The 17,476-nt window shown below is 48.6% G+C and overlaps 1 protein-coding gene across 1 annotated transcript in view; it reads right to left on the bottom strand.

Moving 5' to 3' along the window:
* LOC146808882 (phospholipase A2 inhibitor and Ly6/PLAUR domain-containing protein-like) overlaps positions 1-14,085 on the bottom strand; it is a 228,810-nt gene extending 214,725 nt beyond the window's left edge. Inside the window, exon 1 of the mRNA XM_085615693.1 lies at positions 13,959-14,085. Coding sequence (XP_085471819.1) covers positions 13,959-14,085 — 127 coding nt within the window. The remainder of the gene's footprint in view (positions 1-13,958) is intronic.
* Positions 14,086-17,476: the final 3,391 nt, after the last annotated feature.

Genomic DNA, 17,476 nt, shown 5'->3' with positions numbered 1-17,476 from the left:
CGTTAACGCTGGTACTCAGTGAGGATGGGAATTCACCACAATGTTATCTGGAACATGAAGCGCTACAAAAAGAGATTACCTTAGGTATTCTAGGAAGTTTGGAACAATACCGCTAACTGGAACATGAAGTCTAAAGCGCTGCACAAGTTTCTCTTTCTTCGGTATTTTCTTGTCAGAGAAGTTCAATCCCACGTTGCGCATGCGTAAATGAATCAAAAATTGAGGTATAATTGTTTTTCTGAGGTAAACACATAAACAAGTTCTGCGCCACACGGAGACGCTACACACTCCCAGAAGACTACAGTTGAAGTGCGCAGTTCCCTTGTGGAACGCGCACCTTGAGCTTCCCAACTGTTGCGTGAGGGAAAACACTAGACCGCCGACCTGCTTTAGATCGGTGCCCATCTGCGCGGCCATTTTCCTCACCTGAGTTTCTTATCATAGTTATGCATTTTTTCAACAGGATTTTGGGTGCCAAACACCTCCGTGTTCTACACGGATACTTAATTTGTTTTGCCCACGAGTTGCATATCGCTATGGTCGTAGTGGTGGCCAAAGTCTTGACAGTACCTCCCTCCAAAAGGGGCTTCCCCAATTTTGGTTTAGTGGGATAGATTTTATGGAAATTCCTGATTAACTTGGGTGCATGCACATTTGAATAAGGCTCCCACGATCTCTCCTCAGGCCCAAACCCTTTCCAATCAACCAAGTAACACAATTTATTTCTGGAGATTTTTGAGTCTAAAATTCTGCTCACTTCAAATTCATCTCCTGACTCAACTCTAACTGCGGTTGGGTTTGGTTTCAATCTTGCATTGGGAGGATTTTTTTTTAGTAATGATATATGAAAGGCTGGATGGATCTTTAACTGTTTAGGCAATTGTAACCTCACCACTACTGGGTTAATAATCTTTTGGACCTTGAAAGGACCGAGGAATCTCAGCTGAAACTTCCTGTTCCCTTTTAGTCTCAAATGTTTAGTGGATAACCAGACTTGATCTCCCACCACAAACTGGGTGCCCACCCGTCTCTTCTTGTCAGCCTGTCTTTTGTAGGACTCTTTTGCCTTGAGTAAATTTGCTTGTGCCCTTTTATATGAGTTCTTCAACTCCTTCATCATCACTGTGACTGCTGGCACTGTCTCATCGAGTTTTCCCACCATTAAATGTGGATGTCTTCCTGAGTTCACATAGAACGGTGAATACCCTGTCGAGCTATGCACTGCATTATTGTAAGCGAACTCAGCAGTCCACAAGAGATCCGACCAGTTCCCATCCTGATCCAACAAATAAAGTCGCAGGTATTGTTCCAACTCCTGATTGACTCTCTCAGTCTGCCCATCGGTTTCAGGATGATAACTGGTGGAATAACGTGTGTCAATCCCTAAACTGTGCATAAAGGTTTTCCAGAATTTTGAAATGAATTGAGTTCCTCTATCTGAAATGATTATTTGTGGAATTCCATGTGCCCGAACTATGTGTTGATTAAATATCTGAACTAGTTGTGGGGCTGTAGGTATTTTCTTTAACGGAATGAAATGGCCCATTTTGGAAAATGAATCCACTAACACCAATATGATTGTATAACCCTGACTAGCTGGTAAATCTACTATCAGGTCTAAAGACACAGTGTGCCAAGGGTAAGGTGCATTAGGCAGGGGTTGCAATAACCCCTGTGGAGCCTGTCTACTGGGCTTCCCTTTTATACAAATCTCACAAGTTGAAACGTACTGTCCCACTTGAGCTGCCATGCCAGGCCACCAAAAACTTCTCTCACACAACTCCAGAGTTTTCTTAACGCCTTTGTGGCACGCCAAACGATCATCATGACATTCCTTCAGAGCCTTGGTCTGCAAGTCTTCAGTGGGAAGATACAATTTTCCATTATAATACGGAAGACCTCCTGTTATTGTTTTCTTGTTGTCCTCTCCAACCCAATCTTTCCAAACACTGTCTGGACTGCTTTCACGGATTTCCTGGGTAAATTCTTCTAGATGGACTGCTCCTACAATTTTATTCAAAGGAATGATAGGTTCCATCTTAGGGACTCTCAATTCTTCTGGTGCATTCATTCTGGACAAGGCATCTGCTTTTCCATTTTTTATTCCAGGCTTATAGGTGATCACGAAATTAAAATCTGAAAAGTACAAAGACCATCTTAATTGCCGTGGTGTAAGTGTTTTAGCTGACTTTAAAAACTGTAAATTACGGTGGTCTGTGTAAACAGTCACGCAGTGCTTGGCTCCCAATAAATAGTGTCGCCAATCCTGGAAGGCTTCTTTTACGGCCAACAGTTCTTTGTCTGCTATTGAATAGTTGATTTCAGGTTCTGTCAGTTTTCATGATCTAAATGCCACTGGATGAAGTTGTCCCGTTAGTTTGTTCCTTTGTGACAAGATCCCTCCTGTAGCGAAGTCTGACGCATCTGTTTCCACAAAGAAGGCCTGTTCCGGGTCTGGGTGCATCAAGATTGGGGCTGTAATGAAGGTGTTTTTAAGGAATTGAAACGCTTCTTCAGCCTCATTGGACCACTCGAATTTCTTCCCTTTCTTCAGAAGCTGAGTAATAGGGGACACCTTGGCAGAAAAATCTGGAATACATCTTCGATAAAAATTGCCAAAGCCAAGGAAGCTTTGTATTTCCTTCACATTTTTTGGTGAAGACCAATCTTGAATGACTTGCACCTTTGCGGGATCCATAGCAACTCCTTCAGCTGATATTATGAAACCGAGGAACTCCACACGCTCAACATGAAAGGAGCACTTTTCCAACTTGACAAATAGATGATTTTCTAATAGCCTTTGCAAGATTGCTCTCACATGTTTTACATGGTCTTCCATGCTGTTCGAGAAAATCAGAATGTCATCGATATAAACCACTGCTACACGATCCAGAAATTCTCGAAGAACATCGTTTACAAGATGTTGAAAAGCCGCAGGGGCATTACTTAGCCCATATGGCATCACCTGATACTCGAAAAGGCCATATTTAGTCCTGAAGGCTGTTTTCCACTCATCACCTTCAGCCACTCTCACCAAATGATAAGTGCCACGTAAATCAAGTTTAGTAAAAACTTTAGCTCTTTTGACCTGATCCAGAAGAGGTGATATAAGAGGTAACGGGTATCGGTTCTTCACAGTTACCTGATTTAACGCTCTATAATCTATACAGGTAAGAAGAGTTCCGTCCTTTTTGGGTCGAAAAAACAGCGGCGATGACACTGGCGATTGGGAAGGTCGGATAAAACCAATCTTCAGATATTCATCTATATACTCCTTGAGATAGACATTTTCTGCTTCAGTCAGAGCGTAGATACGACTACACGGCAAAGTGGCTCCTGGTTCTAACTCGATCTTGCAGTCGTATTCCCGATGTGGCGGAAGCTTCTCTGCATTTCTTTTGTCAAATACACTTGCCAAATCTTGATATTCTGCCGGGATTTCTTGAGTTTTTAAGGCACATACGCAATTGGCGAGTTGAGCCAATTCCGTAGCTGGAGTTCCTTCAGACCTGGCTTTTGTTCCTGTGAAACAATTCTTGATACAATGCTCAGAGTTCCCTTTTAACAGTTCTTCTTTCCCAGTCTATTGTGGGGTTGTGCTCTGTTAACCATGGTAATCCAAGTATCAGTTGAAATTGTGGAGCATCTATGAGATTGAATCTAATATATTCTCGATGACTCTGCAACCCAACTAACTCTAACGTTTCTGTTTCATCTGTAATAGGGCCTGAAGTGAGGTTTGAACCATCTACTGCCTTGACCACTTCAAAATTCTTCTTTTTGATTGCTCTTACTCCTATTTCTTTAGCATAGCTCAGGTCACAAAAATTCCCCGTGGCTCCAGAATCGATCATGACTGACACCCCAGAAACATCTTTGTGTCCAAACTTAATTGTAAATGACACTATCAAATGCGGAGCTGACGATTGTAGTGTATTGACTAATTGTTGGTGTTCAGGAGTTGACTGATCTTTATTTCCCACCAGGGCAACCCCCTCTACTGATGGGATCTGTCTTTTAACCCCCAGTTGGTCTTGGGTTTTTTGAGGCAGTCTTTCACAAAATGTCCAGAATCTCCACAATACATGCACAGATTTTTTGTTCGTCTTTTTTCTCGCTCTTCCTTGGTAAGAGGCCCTCTAGTAGACCCTATCTGCATAGGTTCTTCTCCACTAACTGTATCAGTTTTGTAACTGTCTGTCTTGATGCGATCCAAACGGGGAACAAAAGACCGGAACTCCTTCTTCTTTTCCGAACGTCTTTCATATAGTCGATGATCGATTTGAAGGACTAGATCAATCAACTCCGAAATTTCTTGAGGTCTCTTAGGTATTTGGGCTAGGGCGTCCTTTAATTCATCCTTTAGACCTCGATAGAATAAGGCTGAACGTTTATCCTCTGGCCAGTTGGTCTCCACAATCAGTTTGTTAAATTGTGCGATATACGCTACCAAGTCACGACTCCCTTGCTTCAGATCCAGCAGTTTGTTGTCTGTAGCTTGGTTGGCGGTTCTCCGGTCAAAAATTCTCAAAAACTCCTTCTTAAAAAGCTCATAGTTGTACAGGGCTGGGTCATTACGAGAGATCAAAGGCATTGACCAGGCGGCAGCATCACCACTCAAGTAGGACAGCACGAATGCAACCTTTGCCTGCTCTTCCTTAAAAACTACCGATCTACACAAAAAGTGTAAGGAACACTGAGTCAGGAATATCTGTGCTTTGTGTGGATCCCCATTGAATCTTTCAGGGTTAGCTAAAGGTACTATTGGGGCAACCGAATGGATAACTTGTGTAGCCACCTCTGCCGCCGACCCACGGGTGGTCTCTAACCCTGGTAATGGAGTGGTTCCAGCAAGGAACTCTTCCATTTTCAATTTAATTTGATGTGTCTCCTGTTGTGACCTTCTAATCTCATCCCTAAGACTCCGATTTTCATCAGCTGATTGAGTCAATTGGCTTTGTAAACCTTCAAGCACTCCAGCCAAGGCCTTCAAATCAAAACCCTCTGCCATATCGACTCAGGTGGATTAAAGGCACTTCAATCTGTCAGAGTACCAAGGATCCACAGGAGCCGATGATGGTCCCAACGCCCCGCCACCTCAGGCGCCACCTGAGAACAACTCGAGGTAGTGACTAAAGCAGGGGGGAAAGGGGAAGTGGATAAGAAAACAAGAGAGACAGCCCAGGAAGTTGCTGGTTCTTCACACGGTCGTCTGGGTGGATCTTCTACAGCACCTGGATTTTAAAGATACACATGTAAATGCTGCCTACACCTTTCCTATGCTCGATGTGTCACCAACAACACTAAAATTTACCCTGTCAACCCCAGGCTGTAGCTTCTCTCTTTGGTGTTTATTTTTTGGGTTAATTCTGCATCTACATTTGGGGGGAAAAAAAACAACAGCTCTTGTAAATACAATCCTAAAACTAAGTCACTCTGAATATGTGCTATTTTAGTTAGCCCCCTCCTAATTACCTTCGCTACATGTAGTAGCTTAATAATCCAACTGTCTGTAACTTTATTCTGGGAATGAATGACGAAACCCACCAGGTTCTTCAAATGCTCGAAATAAACTTGAAAACTTGAGTATGCTTAAAGTCTCTGACCCATATGCTTCTGGCAAGAAAGTTTTATATCATATCTTCGTTAACGCTGGTACTCAGTGAGGATGGGAATTCACCACAATGTTATCTGGAACATGAAGCGCTACAAAAAGAGATTACCTTAGGTATTCTAGGAAGTTTGGAACAATACCGCTAACTGGAACATGAAGTCTAAAGCGCTGCACAAGTTTCTCTTTCTTCGGTATTTTCTTGTCAGAGAAGTTGAATCCCACGTTGCGCATGCGTAAATGAATCAAAAATTGAGGTATAATTGTTTTTCTGAGGTAAACACATAAACAAGTTCTGCGCCACACGGAGACGCTACACACTCCCAGAAGACTACAGTTGAAGTGCGCAGTTCCCTTGTGGAACGCGCACCTTGAGCTTCCCAACTGTCGCGTGAGGGAAAACACTAGAACGCCGACCTGCTTTAGATCGGTGCCCATCTGCGCGGCCATTTTCCTCACCTGAGTTTCTTATCATAGTTATGCATTTTTTCAACAGGATTTTGGGTGCCAAACACCTCCGTGTTCTACACGGATACTTAATTTGTTTTGCCCACGAGTTGCATATCGCTATGGTCGTAGTGGTGGCCAAAGTCTTGACATTTCTTGAGGGAACACCAGGTTGGGGACCTAGGCTGTCCTGTTAGTCCATTTGAGGAAGATCTCCTAGTGAGTAGAGGACCTGGAGCGCCTGTAAACAGAACTCCTGTGGTTCTAGAGTCTGGCAGTACAGCTCCCGTAGGGAGGGTACAGGAGTCCAGCATGAGGAGTGATTGGGGGATGAGTTTCCCAGTGGATGCACCAGTGGACCAGGGACTACCCAGTTGGGGTAGATCTTCTTGGGGGGACCCGGGTGGCGACACTTCTGTTCTGGGGGATCTTTACGCACTGTCAGGTGGACGGGGGACGGGAGATCTGCGCCAGGCAGACAGTCACACGACACATGGGTCATGTGTCAGCCTCAGGGGGATGGCGTGTGAATCTCCAGAAGGTCTGGAGCGCCAGGCAATTATTCCACCAAAGGTTCTAGACCAGAGGTTGGGAGGCCAGGTTCAGGATCAGCCTGACCTGAAGGGTAGGACGACTGTAACCAGTGTCCTGACCGGTTCGTCTTTCAGAGGTACCGCCCCAGTTGGTAGGGAGCAGGACTCTGGAAGGGGGTGCAGAGGGAGGGAGTCCTCGCCTCTGACCCCGGTGCAACCTGAGGGGTTAAACCCTAGGTTGGGAGACCAGTTCTCAGGAAGAGGTCCTGAGCTGGTGGGTGAATTGCGTTATGAGGGTGCCTCTCGGAGGAAGAGAAGACGGAACCCTAGAAGAAGAGGTAGGGGGAGGAGAGCCTCACCCGTGACTTTTGGTCATCTTGAGGGTAGAGACCCTAGGCTGGAGGATCAGTGGCAGTTTAGAACTGCCCTGATGAGGGGTAGAGTGGAGAATGGTTGCTATGTGCCAGGGGTTACTACCCCCCACTCTGTGGTTAGGCAAGGACCAGTGGTATCTGGGTGGCCTAGGGCCTGGTCCTGGCCGCGGACAGCTGAGGAGTACCAGTGGGGTAGCCCAGTTAGTCCGCCGAGTTTTTTCAGAGGGAACCACGTGAATTCAGAGTGGCATAAAACCGGAGAGTGTCCCTGCCGTTGCGGGCCTGCGTCCGTGTTTTATCGCCCCAAGCAGGGAAGACCATCATGGTGGTGATTGGTCTACCCTGCGTTTTGGCTGGAAGGGGGTTGTGTTGGACTTGGCCCTTCTGGCAGGTTCACCCCTAAACTTTTTGCTTTTACTGGTGACCTGGTGGTAGTGATTTTTGGTTTCTGCGCACTTTACCGCTGTGTCCCAGGGTAAAGTGCGTACGTGTAGTGAGGTTGGCCTGCCGTCCCATAGAAATGCATGGGGGAATGTATGTGTCCCTGGTGGTTCCTGATGCATGGGGAGTGCAGGGCCGAGTTTGGTATGTGCAGACTCGTGTGACTAAATGCTGCACGATGATGTGTGCGGTGTCTATGTAGCTAGTGGGGAAGTGCCACTTCTAGACACTGGCATACATGTGCAGTGACTGCCTGGCGTGTGATTGGCTGGCTGAGGTCATGTGATGGGCTAGGGAATCCCCAGTCTCAGGAGGAGTCACCCAGTGGTGAATGGGGAGATCAGCAGCCAGATGGGTGGGAGGAGTACACCTAGGACCTGAATAGGGCTGGGCTTTCCCCACACAATGCTGGCTCCGCCCCCTGTGGTGCGACTGATGACCCTGGCCTGCTCTCTGAATAGGGAGAGGGGCTGAGCAAAACAAAGTGCTCAGGAACCAGTTGTAACTGGTCTGCCCCTCCCCTGCACCTTGAAACAAAGGTAAACCTGTGTATAAGAAGGGGCTGTGACCCCAAGTAAAATGTTCTCTTCCAGGATGCTATCTGAGGGGGGCTGCTGCTGCTGCTGGAGGCCAGGAGGAACCGCCACTTGGGACTGCCTTCCTGCCTGGAGGGCCCAGTGAGCTGGCCCCTGGCCCAGCCTTGCCCCCCTGCCTACCTTCCTGAACTTTGCCAGGACTCTGTTGCTGGACCTTGCTCAAAGCGCCTGGGGAGCGCCATACTAATTTGCTGAGAAGCGTCAGCATCTGTGGCCAGCAGCGCGGCTCTACGATAACCTAGGAGGGAACCCCGATGTAGGGATTCCCCCGCTTTGCCCGGGATTAATAGCGGGTGCCCACCCCGCATTGTTGTGCTCGTTGGCGGGTGCCCACCCCGCTTATGTTATCGTGTTTTGACCCTAAAACAAAGGCGGGAGCCGACCCCGCGCTTCGGTGTGAAGGAAGGTAATCACCGCCGCAGGCCCGGAGTCTCTGCGACGTCATTTCTCTGCCGCGCTGGGATTGGCCCAGCACGAGGGAGTGTACCCACGTGACCGGGGGCTCGATGGAGGAAGCCGCGCTCTGATTGAGGGAAGCGGACGGGAGCCTACCCCGCGCTTCCCCGAGAGAAGAAGAGCGAGCGAGTCTGCGAGCAGCAGCGGTGCTGCTGCCCCGCCGGAGGGCTACCGGCCACAGCGGAGAGCGGAGACGACGCGGGAGTCCCCGGAGAGCAGCCCGGTAAGTGTGAAGGGCTGGGGGACTCCATGCGTGTGCTGTGGGTGCCGGTCCCGGACCGGCCTACTCCTTGAGCGGCCCCCGCCTGATAGGCAGGGTCGCTCCAACGTGCAGGGACATTGTTGTTTAGAGCCTCGCCCGGCTCTCCAACGTTGGGGGCAAATTATTTGTTTAAAGAGCCCCGAGAAGGCTCCAACGTTACGGGGCCAATCTTCGTTGTCTAAGAGCCTAGAGAGGGCTCCAACGCGCCCCACATTGTTCATTTCAGAGCGCTAGTGCGCTCCCACGTGACCGGGACATTGTTTGTCTGTGAGCCCACGAGGCTCAGGGGGGCACCAGTTGTTCAGTGGTAGAGCGGCCCCAGAAGGCAGCGGGCCACTCCCACCTTGCCCCCAGTGTTGTTCAGAGCCACGGAGGCTCTAGGGGGCATTTCTGGGTGTTTGAGCCCAGCGAGCCTCTATGGGGCCAGTCCATTGTTTATAGCCCAGAGGGGCTCAGGAGACAGTCAGTTGGCCAGAGCCTGCAAGGTTCCAGCGGTGGCCCCATCATTGTTCTACAGCTGCCCAGCACTTCGTGGGCAGCTGCTCCGTTTAGGCCCCTGACACTGGGACACAGGGCGTCCTAGCCCCAACAAGGCCAGTTGGCCTAGGGACAGTCACAGGTGGTGACTTATGTGGGTTGGGCGCAATTGTGTTTTCCTGCACCTCTGAATGTGTTTTTATGCATCATGTGTAATGTGCTTATACCCCTACAGGTATTGTGATACTTAGGTGGTTGTTTTTCTCCTAGTACAGGTGGTGCTAGTGAGGTCCTGGTCCCCTGCGCAGTATTCTCCTAAGGTGGTTAGGGTTGCGTAGGTGGTACTTAACATTTACCAGTGGTTACTGGTTGTGCGCTACATTTTCTAATTGGTGCTACAGTGATTATATGTGCTATGTTCTAAAGTGATATTTTTACAAAGTGCTTATTCCTGACAGTGGTCCATGAGGCCTTGTCCCATGTAAATAGTCCCCTGTAAATTCTGCCCGTGCCTGTTGGCACATTGTAAAGTGTGTGTTTTTATCTAACGTGTTTTGGTATAATACAAAGGCTATTTTTATATAATACCTTGTGTGGAGTTTCTTTTGTGGTGGGCCTTGGGTGTTGTTGCTGGGTGCGCGCGCAAACGCTTTACACATTGCCTCCGGGATAAGCCTGACTGCTCGTGCCAAGCTACCAAGGGGGTGAGCAGGGGTTATCTTTGGCGTGTAACTCCCCAGCCCTGACTAGAGTGGTGGTTTCTGCCTGGCTTTGGTGCAAGCCCTAGCCAGCCGGAAATCCCATTTCTAACAGTCGGGCACTCGTTTGTACATTGGGCATTGAAGTGCGCAGACTGGCAGGTATACGGCCATAGCCTGGGCCTGCGCAGCAGCCACCACGAGGTACACTGGTGGGGGAAGAGTGGGATGCGCTGGGGGGCGTTGTTGCCCTGGCTTACAAAGAAGGTGGCCCAAAGAGGTTGCCCGGACATGTTGGTGATTGATCTGGGAGAAAATGACTTAATAAAGCAGTCTGGTGTGTCCCTGTTACATGTGATGCAACGTGACTTGGAGGCCATGAAGAGCAATTTTACGAGCTCATGTATTGTTTAGACAGAGTTTGTACCAAGAAGAATCTGGAGGGGAGCTCTAAAGCGAACTGCAGTTGAAAAAGCGCGAAGGAAATTGAACCGCGCAATGAGAGTTTTTTGTTGGAGCGCAGGGATCAAGGTAATTGCACACGTGGGATTGCGGCTGGAAGAACCATTGCTTTTTCGCGATGATGGGGTGCACCTTTCGCACATAGGAAATGCATATTACATGATGGAAATGAGAGATGTCATCAGTAAATTGTGGAACGAGTCCATTTGGTGCCGCCGGTTTTGAGAGCGAAAGGTGCACTGAACGCGGATTGGGCAGGTAACCGCCCTATGGGGGTTCCCTGGTTGGCAGTACTGTGGAGGGGTGGGGAGTCTATGACGGGCATACTTACCCCCCCGGGGAGGGGCATTCAGGTGCATGATGGGGGTGAGGGATGCAAGAGTGCGATGGCTGGAGATGCTGGAGGAGGTTGAAAGATAAGTGTGGAAGCGAATGGAATAAGGGAGGAGATCGCTGAGTGAAGCGGGAGAGAATAACTGGAGTGTGGGAATGGATGATGGATGAAAGACATGACATTTGGGTTTGTTGATAAGTTATTGATGCTTTTGGTTAAATATTATTGTCAACCCTGTCCTAATAAGTGGCCTTTCACCCTAACATTCAGCGTTGGAGTGGTTATTGTGCGAAAGGAAATCCCGGAACTTGAATATGCTGCGTTCTAAGCACTGTAAAAAGAGTTTTTTCCCACCTCAGAAAGGAGGAAGGCTGAGGTGATCTAACCTGGACATGAACTCATGAACTTAGGGGCGGGTTCACTAATGTTTCATGGAGCGCGGGGCAGCAAGCAAAGTTGCTGCTCTCTGTAGTGTGAAAGAGAAACAGTGGAAATGCATCATATCTACACAGATATGGTGCATTTCTGCTGCCTCCTTGCGCTGGCACACTGTGGGGTATATTTACTAAGATTTTGTGCCATGTGATGCGAATCAATGGGAAATCTTTTTTATTTCAGTTTACTATCCAACACAAAACGTATTTTGCACTGAAAATTCACTTGACAGTAGTGCAAAGGAGCGCCTAGCGCTGTTTTGAATTACTTAGCGCCAAGGGTGCATTCCACAAGTGGTGTTTGGGTGTTCCCATTCAACCATCCATGGTTTATGAAACAAATCCCTATCTACTAAAACAAGCATTGGCATAGCCAATAGGTCTCACTTTTGGGTCCTTATAAGTGTTTAGCCATTCAACAGTTGATGTTGTTGCACCAAGTATATTGTGCTGGACAACTAAACACTTGTAAGGTCCCAAAGGCGAGACCTATTGGCCATGCCAAAGCTTGTTCAGCCATGCTTTGACAGGCCAGAATGCGGCAGGCAGGCAGGGCTGCCGACGTCATCGCCGAGCTTGCCAAGCACATGCACCCTCGCTTCAAGCCGTAGAAAGGCAGCGAGGGGTCTCCTGGCATGAGAGTAGGCTGTTGTGTTCCGCATCATATCCACTCTTTAGAGATAGAGACCTGATCCTGAAAAGAAACTGGAGCAATCCGCCCTTAAGGCTTCTTATGGAGACAGGGATTGACCAGGGGCCCACCATGTGGTGCCATAGATGCCCAGTACCGACAGCATTGATGTCTCTAATAGAGGCGCTGCCCAGTGGCATTCTAGGATCTGAGGCACAAGAGAGAACGGGGCACGGGTGACCCTCGGGCAAACCACTGGAATGGAAAGTCAACTCAGCCGTTCAGAATCACTACCATAACATGAAATCCTTCGACAGGGTCCCTCCCTTCCCCACCCTCCACCCTCAATCCACATGTCCACTGCCTCTGAGAAAGCCGAGTAACCACGTTTTTGTGGCTTAGATTGAGATTCACACACTTCGAATGGCAATGTACACATCTGGATTAGGAGGCATGTTGAAATCTTTACCTGCCCCAAGATCACAATGGCAGTCGGAGGGGGTCACGAGCTGGGATTACCGAAGGGGCGGGACGGGTATAGTCACGGGTTGTAGACAGAGGCTACGAATGACAGGGACCAACACCTTAAAGCAAAAGGGACGGATTCACAAAGCCTTTGCTGTGATTGTACTCTTGGAGTACTCCGGGCGTACTCCTGAAATTCAGGAGTAAGTCAGGAGTATACTGTCACACCAACTCGCAGAAGAAGCTTTGTGAATCTTGGTCCCTGTGTGCAGGCAAAGAATACATGCAGTCACGTCTTTGTCCATTTGTCACTCCCCTGCCTGTCCTAGTTTGCCATTTAAATGAACGCCCTGGATTATAGATCACTCCAGGCCCTCACAATGACGCAGGGTCGCAGATCTAGTCACCTCTCGCGAACTCACCCCTGTCAAATGAGTGGGTCGTGACACGACACCTCTGTTTCAGGGTACGAGTGCAACCATCACGCTAAAAGCAACCATGGCAATACCACTGGACTAGCCCCTTCAGGTAGTCTCAGCAGAGAGGCCAGGAACTGAATGAGGACAAACTCCCAACCACCCTCTGTTCTTTGAAGATGAGATGTTGTATGTATTGCGGTTCTTAGACAGCTCGCATTGGTCCTTTAGGGGTTCTGAGCGCTATGGGGTGACTCCCGGAGCACTGTACGTCTCGTGCGGCGGAGGAGGCCTTGGGCAGAGCTAGCGCTCCTCCACAGGAACGGGTGTGCTCAGTGGGTCAAGTGCTCGTACTCTCACCGTTTCCCTAAGGCACCAATCACGGGCGAGACTGCTGGGCCGGGGCAGTGAACAGTGCATAGACCTGCTTCGAAAAACTCCCGAGCAACACTACAGACGCCGCAGCACATCAGCAACAGAAGGGTTATGTTACGTTATAGGGGGGGGGGGGGGAATTATATTACGCACGGCTGCCTCAAAGTGGCCTCCGCGCCTAGCACTGGCGTAACGGAAGTTGAGGGGCCCCTTCAAGGTACTTGAAGGGGCCCCCACTCAGTATTTAAGATGGAGCTCTCAGGCCTGAGTACGGTGCTGAGGGGGCCCCCTGCAGCTCGGGGCCCCCCGCACCGCGGGGGCTGCGGGGGGCCTGTTTTACGCCCCTAGCCTAGTATACAACAGCCTGTAGAACATAGAGGATGCAGGGTATAGAGACGGAAAGACACTCATCTTCAGCCTGTAGAGCAGAGAGGATACAGGGTATAGAGACGGAGAGACACTCATCTTCAGCCTGTAGAGCAGAGAGGTTCAGGGTATAGAGACGGAGAGACACTCATCTTCAGCCTGTAGAGCAGAGAGGATACAGGGTATAGAGCCGGAGAGACACTCATCTTCAGCCTGTAGAGCAGAGAGGATGCAGGCTATAGAGACGGAGAGACACTCATCTTCAGCCTGTAGAGCATAGAGGATGCAGGGTATAGAGACGGAGAGACACTCATCTTCAGCCTGTAGAGCAGAGAGGATACAGGGTATAGAGACGGAGAGACACTCATCTTCAGCCTGTAGAGCAGAGAGGATACAGGGTATAGAGACGGAGAAGACACTCATCTTCAGCCTATAGAGCAGAGAGGATGCAGGGTATAGAGACGGAGAGACACTCATCTTCAGCCTGTAGAGCATAGAGGATGCAGGGTATAGAGACGGAGAGACACTCATCTTCAGCCTGTAGAGCAGAGAGGTTCAGGGTATAGAGAAGACGCCTCACCTTCAGCCAGCAGCGCAGACAGGATGCAGGCGACAGCTAGAATGACCCTCATGTTACGGAACAGCAGGTGGCGCTGAGTGCGTCTGGGCTCTGGTCCTCTGGCGCTTAGAGTGTGGTGAGGGCCCATGGGGTGGAAGTATATAGTGTGAGGTGCACAGGGGGCGGGGCTTTCATCTAATATTTAGTATTTATAACCTTTAACCACAGCATTCAGCTCTTAGTATTTAGGGGTGGTTCATTCTTAGGAAAAGCATGTATGGTTTTGGGCGTGAATAGATATGTCAGTTTCATTTATTCCACATATCTGCTTATGGTAATAGACTGCCTGCCTCTGTTGCTGCAACTGTGAACAGGAAGTGTCTGGAAATCACCGGCCATCCATCTGAGAGGCAGAAACGTTTCAGGGGTCCAAAAAGGCCACGAAGTGGAACAGTGCTGGTCACATGCCAAGGGGTTCAGGGATGGATAAAAAGCTGATGTTTCCCTGTTGAGATTTGTGGTGGTGTCTTTTACAGACACAAATACTGTTACATAAGGTAGAATTGCTATTGAATTCCTTCGACCTTTACAATGTTTCACTGACTGAGTCCAAATCCCAGTAGTGTCAGACAGGGCTGGATTTAAGGCTGAACTTTCTTCGCCTGATCCCACATCACATTACCGCCACCTTGTTCCCGCACTAGGATTGGGGGACATTTATCAAAGACCCTGGACTCTGCCACCAGCAGGTTTATTTGACAGCTTAAGTGTAGGGAACACACCTTTATTTCAGAATACCCCATTTCTGTCTGCACTCCTACAGGTAAATCCTCAACGGCAAGATGGTGCAACAGTCCATAACATAGATGAACAGGTCAATGTAGCGTCCTCCCCAGCCGGGGCACATGCAAGTGATCACACCACACATGGAGCCTGGTAATCACGTCTTTATTCCTCAGCGTGTAACTGTGAACTGAACTTACATCATGAATTGTATCACCCACATTTAAGCACCAACCTTTACTGTTCTCAGGAGTTCGCCAGGAACAAAAAGGATCCCATCATCACTAACTCACAAGACACTACAGCTTCCCCTTTGTTAAATAAAAAGTACATATAATACATATATACATTACAACTCTTCAATAAGTCATTTTGGTGCTCAGATAAATTGCTCAGATCTGGTCTGCGGCGATACCAGAGAAGTGTCCATGACTGGCATTGGTGACGGAGACTTTGGTACAGTCATTGGGCTCACTGGATTTCCAGGTGGACAAGTCTCACTCCTGACATCTGGAGATGGTGTATGGCGAGGCAGGTGCTTGAAATGCAAAGAATATAGTGTAATAGACTTTCCATGACAGTGAGCAGTCACCATGTGTCATTTACTAGTCACAACTCTTATCAGGTCAGCATTAAAAGGAGCATTTCCATTTCTGCATGATGATAACTTGGTCTCCTGTTTTGAACACAGTACTCCGAGCACAGAGGCGTCTGTCACAATAGGTATTCTCCTTTGTTTGTAAGATGAATCAGTTGTGCAGAGTGTTTCAATGTCAATAGGTCTCGCAGTGGTCCATTGTCATAATTTGGTTCCCATGATTCTCCTAAACATTAAGGTTGCAGGGCTCTCACCCATGGTAGAATGGGAAATTGACCTCTAGGCACTAAGCGTATACTGAAGAGCTGGTTTGAGTTCAAGCTTTGCCAGCACATCGCACTGAATGTCCTTATTGAGGGTGCTTGTTAGAACTGGGGGTCTCCAGTTGGCAGAGGTAGGTACCTTTGACCAAATAGCGACCCTTGCTTCTAAGTCAGGGAAAGGGGATTACACTACTGGATAACCCCTGCTCACCCCCTTGGTAGCTTGGCACGAGCAGACAGGCTTATCTCAGGCAGTGTGTTAAGCATTTGTGAACACATACAGTAATACAGTGAAAACACTACAGATGGACACCACACTGGTTTTATAAAAATAAGTATTCTTTATATAGACTTAACACAAGACCACAAGACAAAAATCCACAATACTGTACTCAAAATTGACTTAAAGATGGTAGAAGTAACTTAGTTCAAGTTGATGGTAAATGTGACACAGTTCTCACAAAAGTACCTGGATGCGTAACGCAAAATAAATAAAAGGCTCGCAGCGTTGGATATGCGTCGGTTCCTTGCTTCGGGGGAGACGATGCGTCGTGTCTCAATGCTTGCGCACAGTAGGGGATGCGTCTTGATCGTTACCGGAGAGGATGTGATGCGTAGATTCTCGTGCTGCAGCCCGGTTGCGATGCGACAAGATGGCTCCTTGATGCGATGCGACAATCCGGTGCGATGTGATAAGATGGTGCCCTTGATGCGACGATGTTGAGACGATGCAGGCACGCCCTGGCAGCCTTGCGGTGATTCTGTACTTTGGAGCTGCGACAGGCCCTGCGACACGCTTCTCCGGTGATGCGACGGCGACCCTCGCGGTTGAGACGCGCTTCTACGGTGATGCGACAGCAGACAGCTGCGATGAAGGCACGCTTCTGGGAGATGCGGTGGTGGCACGCTTCTTCGGCGATGTGATGACTACAGCTGCGGCAGCGACATGCTTCTTCTTGTTGCGTCGCGCTTCCAGCTCCCAGCGACACGCAGGCTTCTACAGATAGAATTCCCAGCAAGGAAATTCAAGGGGGAGCTGGTGGTGAAGTCGGTTGTCCCTGAGACTTCAGCAGGAGGCAAGCACAAGTTCAAGCCCTTGGAGAAATATTCTGTAAGAAGTACACACAAAAGTTCCTTCTCCTCTCCTTGGCACTCAGCAACACAGCACACTGGTAGGGGGACAGTCCACTCCTACAGCTTCTTTTGGTCCTTCTCCTTGGCAGAGGTTTCTTGTTGTTGTTCCAGAAGAGATCTGAAGTCTTGGGGTCTCGGTCCCAGACAGGCCTTTGCATAGTCCAAACCAGTTCTGGTCAGTCCTGGAGCACTTTGTTTACCTGGCTCCTTCTTTCCTTTCAGAGTGCAAGGCAGAGACATCAGACACACCACAGGAGGCGAAGCCAGCATTGTGAAGGGAGGGCACAGCCCTATTCAGGTCCCAGGTGCAACTCCTCCCACCCATCTACATGCAGATCTTCCTATTCAGCCCTGTACTGACTCTCCCTCTCCCCTGGAATCCCCAGACCCTGTCACTCACAGAACCAGACACACAATGCACATCCTAGCAGAGGCAGGCTTGGAAAGTTATACAAGAAAATGCATACTTTCTAAAAGTGGTATTTTCAAACACAGAATGTTAAAACCAACTTTACTAAAATATGTATTTTATCATTCTGAGTTCAGGCATACTAAACTCGAATTTCTACCATGTTCCCTGAGTCAGTTAGGATTATAAGATGTAATAATCAAACTGCCCATTCTGGCCTATAGGGAACAGGTAGCCATGCAATAGTGAAAAACAAAAATGGCTGTAATTCACTATTAGGACATGCCACACACACCAGGGCATGTCCTACATTATACTTACAATGCACCCTGCCCTTGGGCCTACCATAGGG

This window comes from Triturus cristatus, chromosome 7, assembly GCF_964204655.1.
Source record: "Triturus cristatus chromosome 7, aTriCri1.1, whole genome shotgun sequence".
Lineage (NCBI taxonomy): Eukaryota > Metazoa > Chordata > Amphibia > Caudata > Salamandridae > Triturus > Triturus cristatus.
This window is presented reverse-complemented; position numbering and strand designations above follow the sequence as displayed.